At 48.0% G+C, this 9,476-nt stretch overlaps 1 protein-coding gene across 1 annotated transcript in view; it reads right to left on the bottom strand.

Moving 5' to 3' along the window:
- Positions 1–4,013, bottom strand: part of NPR2 (natriuretic peptide receptor 2) — an 18,277-nt gene extending 14,264 nt beyond the window's left edge. Inside the window, exons 1-2 of the mRNA XM_003800230.3 lie at positions 3,104–4,013; positions 2,132–2,337 (exon numbers count right to left, since the gene is read on the bottom strand). Coding sequence (XP_003800278.1) covers positions 2,132–2,337; positions 3,104–3,770 — 873 coding nt within the window. The 5' untranslated portion in view covers positions 3,771–4,013. The remainder of the gene's footprint in view (positions 1–2,131; positions 2,338–3,103) is intronic.
- Between the last annotated feature and the right edge of the window lie 5,463 nt (positions 4,014–9,476).

Here is a 9,476-nt window from a genome sequence, read left to right on the forward strand (position 1 = left end):
CCTGTGGTCCCAGCTCCTTGGGAGGCTGAGGCAGGAGACTCTCTAGAGCCCAGGTGTTGGAGGTTGCTGTGAGCTATGATGCCATAGCACTCTACCCAAGGGGACAGCTTGAGGCTTTGTCTCAAAAAAAAAAGAACACAGCTCAGAAGGTTATGGAGTCGTCCCTGACCACACTAGCTAGCTAGCTAAAGTATAATTCCCTTGCTTTTCTCTTCTCATACCACTCTATTCTTTTTTTTAGTAAAACTTATCACAATATGTTCCTATATTTGTATATTTTTTGCTTATTTGTTTGTCTATCTTACCAAACATAAACTGCCAAAAGGGACTATATCTGTTATGTTCTTCACCTTATACCAATACCTAGCACAGTGACTGGGACTATTCAGTAAATACTATTGAAATGAGTCAGTCTTTAAATAAATCAGACACTGACTGAATAATATGATTAGTTCTATAGTAGATAAAGTTAAGCACAGTAGTAGGAAACTCAGTCTCACCCGGGAATTCATGGATTGTTTCCTAGAAGGGAAAATAACTGGTCTGTCTTAAAGCATTTGGAAGCATTATACAGATAGACAAAGGGCAGAAGCTTGTTTTAGGAAAATGTTTAGCATAAACAAAACTTGTCCTGCCACTGACCATGTTCAAGTGTGACAGACACAGACTCCTACTCGGGCATACAAATAGACATGTCATTCACAGATACGTGCTCATCAGTCATAACCAAATAGATAATCACAGACACTTAACACCTTACTCACTGGAGAAGAATGGCCACCCAGCTTCAGCCCTTACACACATCTGCTTAGAACCAAAGAATATCAGAGTCTAAAAGACTTTAAGGTTATCCCATAAGCTATGTCAAATTCTGTGGAAAAAGGAGGAATAAGGGTAAATAAGTAGGAACACTATGTACATGGGAATCAGGGAATGATTTGTGGGTATGATTTTGAGAGGCAGAGATCTGGGGTGATGGAAAGTAGAGCATTTCAGACAAAAGGAGAAAGAGCACAAAAGCATGGGGATAGGAAGGCCCTGTGGTGGGGTGGAGGCTTGAGAGAGGGCTAGTTGGCTACATCACTCAGCATGAGGGCACCAGGAGGTAAGCCTGGAAAAGCAGGTTGACAACAGCCTGCAGAAGGTCTTAAATGGCATGATAAGGAGTCAGGATTTTATTCTGTAGACAAATCATTTAAAGTTTTAAGCCCAAAAATGAAATGAACAGAGTCATGTCAACCTTGCCCATACATTTTCTTAAACCCACTTCTTTCTGTTCCTACTATCATCGCTCTAGTTCAAGCCATAGTACTGCACTCCTTTCAAACCTGTTAAATTTGGTCTCACTGCCTCTAGTCTCCCCCCTTCTAATCCAACCTGAATTCTGTCACTACTGTATATTTACCTTCACAAAAAATTTCAAGAACCCCAAATTCAAGTCCTACTATCTTAGGGTTAGGGTTCTTCATAATCTGATTATACCTTTGCAGCTTTATTTCCTGTATCTGTCTTAAGTGAACCCTTCTTTCTTGTCAGGTCAGTATCTCGCTGGTCTCCCCAACATGTCTGTTCTTTTTCTTTTTGCTCAGGCAGCCTGGATGTCCTCTCCTACTGTAACTATGAATATGACATCTATCTTTAAAGTCTCTCTTCCTCTATAAAAGCCTTCCCTAAGCCCAGCCCTTATTGACTCTTCCTCCTCTGAACCACTGAAGTTCTCAGTGTCTGTTCCAGGACACATGATCATACCCTTTCTTGAACTTTATCTAACTGCACCACAATTATGCCTCACCTTTCCAGAAAGGTGGAAGCCCACCCAGGTGCTAGGATCAGATCATTTTCTTAACCACTCTCCACCACAGGATAGCCTAATGTTGGCATTTAGGAAAGCAGTGTTCTAGGATATTTGGAGGTAGCCAAAGTCAGTCTTGGCAGCAGACTCACTCAGAGCCACAAAGGTGGGGAAGTAAGGAAATAATACTAAAATGGAAAGCCTCTGTTCCTTCCATTCCTTCCTGTAGCTCCCAATTCCTGCCCTGTTTCTGGGATTTCTATGGGGTCTTGTGAGAGACAATGAATCTCCAGCAAACCATCTCTTTCCTCCCTCCTTCAGATTTGGCTCAAATGATACCTGAAAGGCCTCTCTGAGGGCCCGAGCCTGTTCCTGGGTGCGATTGTCCTGCCAGGGCCGGCCTGTAGAGCGTGTGGGGCCCGCACGGAGACTCTCCCCAAAGACATCCAGGTAAAAGAAGACATAGTCCCCATTGGTCAGATTCTCCCTCTGCGCCTGCAGTAGGATCTCATGCAGCATCTCCAGGGGGCCGCAGATATACACAACTGGGAGCATGTACATGACAAAGAAGCACCCTCAGAAAGTATCCAGGTCCCCCAAACAACCCCCTCTCTGAATTGTCTGCAGTTCCCTCTTTAGCAGGAAAGAGAGTGCCCTAACTTATCGACCACCCAGCAAATGCTCCCTAATCTTCCCCCTTGGAGTCCATGTCCTCAGTACCCTGGGGCCATATGGACCATCTGGCAGGACTCCAGACCCCAGAGGAAGGAAGCTGTCACTCTCAAATCCTTTTCCTTCTCCCAGATCCCTGCTCCATGCTCCTCACCCAGCCCTCCTCACACCCCACTGATTCCTACCCCTTTCCTGGGCTCAAAGATACTGAATGCTCAGAATTTCTTAGTGTGAGCTCTACCTGTCTTTCTCAACCAAGTCTGCTGAGCCCTGAGCCCATTTATGGAGTCCTCGCTATTTTTACACCACCCAGGGGTCTTGGGAGGCAGTTCTGCTCACAGGCTCACATTTCAGAGTGGCCATCAAGCACACTTACTGCTCCAGGGCACTCACATTGCTCCCCAAACTCAATACCCCCCTTCCATCCCATACAAGCTTCCCCCCTCCTGCTTATTTCTTCCTGGCTCACACCTGCCTAGGCCATCCACAAGCTCACCTCATAAAGCCCTGGCCCCTCACAGGTGCTCTGTGCACATGTACTTCTTGATCCCAGTCACCACACATAGCTCCCCAATGCCTAGCTCCAGGGACACTGCGACCCTCCTCCCCTGACCTTAAAATAGCCTGGGCCACACTCACTGCGCCCGTTGGCCCGGATGAAGTGGGTGGCCTGCTCAGGGCCCCCTGGCTCCCGGGCATACACCTGGTGCTGCACACTGAGGTTGCTGCCCTGCAGGGCCTCAAAGACGCCCTCGATGGTGAAGTAGTGAGGCCGGTCATCTGTGCGAGCATCCAGATACAGCAAGGCAGCACGGGCAGTCCAATTGAAGTGCCCGTGTAGTGTCACTACAAACTCACCCAGCTTGGGAGCAGAGGGGCCAGTGCGAACCAGGGTACGATAATGCTCATTCTTAGCCGAGAAACCAGAGGCCACAGCGCCTGCAGTCAGCAGGGGAAGGCGCCAATGTGAGGCAAAGCGCGCCACAGAGGCAGCAGGGTATACGCAACCGGGGCCCAACAGAAGGTCAGGGTCATGATACAGCTTGAGGTCCACAGCGCGCAGCGGTGCCAGGTACTCAGAACAGGCGCCATCTAGTTCGGAGCTGACAAATCGCAGGTCCACGGGCAGTGCCCGGCCCAGGGCCTCGACAGCTAGTGCCACAGCAGGACCAACCCGTGGCCAGGCCCAAGCATAGCTCAGGTTGTGTTCTGGCAGCACCACCGCCAGCGTCAGGTTCCGCGCCCCAGGAGGACGCACCCCACCTGCCAGGGCTGCCACCAACAGCAGGAGTGATGGCAGAGCCATGGGGATAAAGCAGCAACCCCACTGGCCCCAGAACTGGGGACTGCTCTGACCTGCAGGGGAGGCACAAGCACCACTCAGCCTGGAGCCTGGGGAGGAGGGCCAGGGACAGAGTAGGGATGAGCTAAGTAGGCTCCGATACAGAAAGCACTGGGACCCGAGAGAGAAGGAGATGGGAGGATGTCTGGGGCAGGTAAGGAGTAGGCTACCAAGCTAGGGCAAGGACTGAGTTCTGAGAGCAGGGTGGCAGGAGAAGGGAGGGACCAAGGGGGCCTGCGCCCGGGATGGGGACAGTGAGAGGTGAAATAGCCTGATGAATCCGAAGCTTAGGAGAAGGGGATCTGAGACTGGGATGGCGTGGGGGTGGGGGGAGGCTGGTACAAAGAAATGACCTGGAGGGAACCTCGCAGCTGAAGGGGCTGGGCAGGCAGGGAGCTGGGGGAAATAGGCCCAAGGTGGGTAAGGTGAGAGGGTGCCGGCGCCGCGGAAGGACTGGGACCATGGGCTGGCGGGGAGCGAAGCGAGGCCTGGCCAGAGGGGAGGGAAGGCAGGGGAAAATCTCCCTGTGAAGGCTTCTCCCGAAGCTCCTGCTTGGACTAACGGGCCTGGGGCGCTGGTCCCATCCGGAGCCGCGGCGGCCCCGCCCGTGTCCCCGCTCCTCTCGGCTCCGCTTCTCCTGGGCCTGGCGGCCGGCGCTGCCTGGCGCTTCCTCCCGCCCCCCGCTTGGGCCCCCACGCGCGCCGCTCGTCCGGGTCAGGTCGCCTCGGCCCGGCCCGTCTCCGCTCGCTGCGCCGGCGGCGGCCGAGTGTGACTCCCCGGGCAGGCCGCCTGCCCCCGCCCCTCCCGCGCCTGCCCCCGCCCCTGCCGCCCCTCCTCCTCTCCTCCCGGCCCCACCCTCCGGCGCCTGTCGTCTCCCCCCACCCGCAAGCCGGGCGCTCGTGGACCTCAACCCACCCCAGTGAGCGCTTGGGGCTCCGGGCAAGGGTCTCGAGGGCCGGCGAGGTTCCCGGGCGTTCCCTCGCTTTGAGGGCCTGTCCCTGTCTCCCCCAAGCCCCTGGGCCACCCCGCTGCTCTCTTTCCATCCCACACGTTCCGGAGACCCTATGGCTTGTCTTCTCCCGCCTTCGCTTATCCCGTTCTTCTTAGGGTCTCTCTCTCAACTCCTAGGGTCCCTCAATGGCTCCCGTCTCCAGAGAGCAGTCAGAAATCCCCAAATATTTGGTATCCTCACCAGTCCCCTACCTAGTGAACCATGCCACCCTCCTAATGGCCACTCCACTGGGAAGACGTGCCTGCTCATTGAGCAGGCCCCTGCGGCAACAGTGGCTCCCAGGTCCCATTTTCATGAGTCTTATAAAGTCCATGAGGCTCCTTCTTCCCTGGGACTCAGCCCACACTGCCTTGTCCCCATGCCTCTCATCCTCAGAGGCCTCCACCACACCCCACCCGGCCTCCACACACCATCTGCCCAAGGTCTCGTCTTTGTCTCACTCACAGCACAGGCTAGCGCCCGATAAAAGCTTACGGACTGTCCCAGCAGAACATTCCCCCAGCAATGGGAGCCCACTGTACCCTGCTTGGGTTCCACCCCAATCCCAAGCCCCAACCTAGAAAATGCACACCCCCGGCACCACATTTCTGGAGTGCCAATCTGATCCTGAAGAACAGCTTGTGAAGGATGATATCATGGTTACTGGAGGGCCTTGCTATGAGTCCTTGGGGACTCTTCTCCAACTGTCATAAAGAACATGCACATCAGCCTATTCTCTTCCCTGTGCTAAGAGCCACGGTTTCCCTCTCCCTTGGAGCCACTTCTCCCCAAGTCACAATGCCAAGAAGCTAAGAGCCCTGCTTGAGTTCTAGAGGCTGGTGGGGAGTGTAGGGTGAGAGGGGCATAGTTTCTCTGAGATGAAGGCGACACCTAGTGGTTTGGGGGAGGAAATTAAGGACAATGCCATTTTATCCTTCCCAACAATACTTAACTTATTGAACACTGGCTGCCTTGCACGAGCTGTCGGACTGAATAAATACAAAGAAAGCCAAATGATACAGATCTTACCTTTGAAAAGCATACGGTTGGGATAGCTCTAGGGTGCGGAAGCCAAAGACCAGCTGCCTCTGACAATGTCTCTTATCTCAAGCTCAGCAGAAATGGAAGCTTCAGGACAATATCTATAACGTGAGCTATGCTAGCTCTAGTTCCGAGCTCCCAGCACTGTGAGTGAAAAGGAATTTCATCCCATCTGGGCAAGACAGAGAAGTCTGGAACAGTCAAAAGGGTGATAAGACACCAGGAAAAGGCTTTAGACCAAGTCAACCCAATAGTTGCTTTTTAAGCAAATGCACACAGCTTTATAAGACAAGCAAATCCAAATGACAGAATCTCTAAAGATCACAGGATGACAAGGCTAGGAGGAGCATTGTAAACATAATGTTCAATACTCTCATTTAAAGGTCACTGAAAACTTCGTCCCAGAGAAAGAAGTCACAAGCTTCCTTCCTTGCCCCTCTTCCCCAATCCTGCTTTGTATTTGCATAGCAAAGACTAAAATCCAGGCCTCCTGGTGTCTAAGATGGAGCTCCTTACAGATATTTTGCTGACTCATGGAATTTACTGTATAAAGCTGTATGCTTATAGTGTAATGGCCACCAACCACCCAAGTGAGTCTCTCTGGAGTATCTGCAGACCCCAAGTTAGGACCAGCCACCACTGTTATTCAGACTCCCAGACAAGTTGAAGTGTACAATATATCATTATTCTGAATATGAAGGATAATTTTTAATTATGTAGGGATTAAACATTCAAGCATCTTGCCCCTTCCTTCTTCCTTCCAAGTAGCAACTTATACTAGAAAGTGGGAAAGGTGAGGAGAAAAGAATTCCTTGGTGAAGTTTTTTTATTAACATCCACTGAAAGATTTTGTTTTTGTTTTTGTTTTTTTGCTTTTGTATTTTTGGGGGAATCTTAAAATATTAGATAAATGAGGTCTTTTGTTATAGATAACATATATTTGGTTATATATATAATATAATGTATATATATATGCAACTTCCATTGGAAAACCATATATATCTTCAGTGATCCAGGCCATCACTGCTCATTTGATAGGAACAATAAGATTTTGGCTATATTTGGTGACCCTGCTGCAACACAAACAAAGCTTGAGAAATCTACGGACCCTACCGGCCTAAGCAGCACCCAGCTAGGATCTAACTTTCTCTCTATAGGGTTGTTATGGCCTCCTACTGCTCCATAGTCAGACACCACTTATAAATTCTTTTGGACAGGGTCAGCCCAAACACCTTATTTCTGATTCAGAACTAAACTGAATCAGAGCATCACATTGGCCAGTTGTTAGAAGCTGCTGTGGTTTCCAAGTTGCCCCATTCCTTCATGGAAAGAAATCCTAACTCCAGTCACTCAGGCCAAAGAAGCTTCAAGACCCTGAGTTCTGAGACTACCATGGGATTTGGGCTCCTGCTAATTTGTGTGATAGGTTCTGATGCCCCAAACTGAGCGCTGAACAGTTTTATAACTGACCTGATTCTGCAGCTAAACCTAGATCTTCAAGCTTTTTCTGCCCCAGACCATGCCTCACAGGCCTACAGAATTCCAGAAAAACAAAATATCTTAAAGTCCTCCTCTGCTGACCTGAGGGACAGAAAAGGTTTTTGTCAATAAGTGATTATCATCACATACAAGACAAGACAAGTCCATGTGAACCTGCCAACAGAGGGCAGAGAACAGCCATGGAAAGTGAAGGCAAAAAGGATACATTTTAAATGACATATTTCAGTGCGAAAAGGAACATAGTAAAGTATATAAAAAGCATAGAGTTTATTAAAAATCTACATTATTAGCTAGGCATAGTGGCTCACGCTTGTAATCTTAGCACTTTGGGAGGCTGAGGCAAGTGGATTGTTTGAGCTCAGGAGTTGGAGACCAGCCTGAGAAAGAGCAAGACCCCATTCTGCTAAAAATAAAAAGATTAGCTGAACACTGTAGCAAGCCCCTATATTCCCAACTTGGGAGGCTGAGGCAAGAAGATCACTTGACTCCAAGAATTTGAGGTTGCTGTGAGCTATGATGCCATAGCACTCTACCTAGGGTGACAGAATGAGACTCAATATCTCTAAAAAGAAAAAAAAATTTTACATTATTTATTTTAGCCCCACGGAGGGAGAGACAGAATCTTGAAAACAGGTCAAACCATTACTGTCCACAGGCTGATTCTCTCTACTTCCTTCTCTCCTCCCCACCACACAGTATGATTCTAGACCTGGGGTTCAGTTTATTTCTTCATAAATATTCAACAGCCTTCAAGGGCGGCTATGATTGTTTAAAGGCTTGAGGGTTTTTACTTTCAATTCACATCTCTTTCTTTTGTTAAGTTAAAGTTTTTTAATTTAAAATATTTTCAACTGGATCCCAGCTTCCAACTCACCTGTCTAATATGTGTTCTAAAAGATGAACTGGTACCATACTCGGAGGGCCAGAAAAAAGTCCAAACAGTTTTCCAATGGAAATTCCTTCATAGAGAACCAATTATTCCTAAAAGAGAAATTTAAGAATTGTCAAGAGAAACACCGTATGTTTCTTTTCTTGCTGGTTCAAGCTCCAGTTGAACTACATTTCAACTTTATACTCTATCTAGGCCTGGACCAGCACCTCTGCAAGTGTCTGGGAAGGCACCAGTGGTCTCCTCTGCTCTTCTACACAGGCCTGTCTTTCTAGGTACATATATTGCTTCCCTGTGTTCCTGTAACCACCACTCTCTGTCATTGTTACCAATCCCAGTAGTTACTTACCACTCTTTGGGAGTATCTGATAGCATAAACTCTCAAATATAATATTCTCTCTTCTGTAATATAATACAGGTATCCCAAAAGTCACTCCTAGTATCTCCATACAAAGGGAAAATGGGAAAGTGTAGCTAAATGTACCTTTATTTTCAAAATATTCATCACAAAATTTTACAAAGAGCTGGCAGAACACATACAGAATAATTTGTAAATATTTTGTAAAGCTTTGTAATGAATATTTTATAAATGAAGGTACATATAGCTGCACTTTCCCATTTTCCCTATGTATGGCAATGTTAGGGGTGACTTTTGTGTACACCCTGTAAAACTACCATATGATCCAGTAATCCCACCACTGGAAATTTATCCAAAGGAAATGAAATCAGGGGTGGCACTTGTGGCTCAAAGGAGTAGGGCACCGGCCCCATATACCAGAGGTGGCGGGTTCAAACCCAGCCCTGGCCAAAAACTGCCAAAAAAAAAGGAAATGAAATCAGTATATGGAATAGACATCTGCACCCCCATGTTTATTGCAGCACTATTTATAATAACCAAGATATGGAATCAAAGCAAGTGTCCATCAGTGGATGAACGGATAAAGAAAATGTGAAATAGCTACACAATGGAATACTATTCCACTATTAAAAAGAATGAAATTCTGTCATTTGCAGCAACCTGGATAATCTTGGAGAACAATGTGTTAAGAAATAAGCCAGACACAAAGAGACAAATACTGAGTGATCTCACTCATTTGTGGAATCTAAAAAATAAATTATCTCATATAAGTAGAGAGTAGAATAGTGGCTACTAGAGACTAGGAAGGGTTGAGGGGAAGGAAAGATGGGGTGAGGTTAGTCAATGGGTACAAAGTTACAGTTAGATAAGAGGAATGAATTCTGATGTTCT

This window comes from Otolemur garnettii, unplaced genomic scaffold (assembly GCF_000181295.1).
Source record: "Otolemur garnettii isolate 467f Iridium unplaced genomic scaffold, OtoGar3 scaffold00172, whole genome shotgun sequence".
Classification (NCBI taxonomy): domain Eukaryota; kingdom Metazoa; phylum Chordata; class Mammalia; order Primates; family Galagidae; genus Otolemur; species Otolemur garnettii.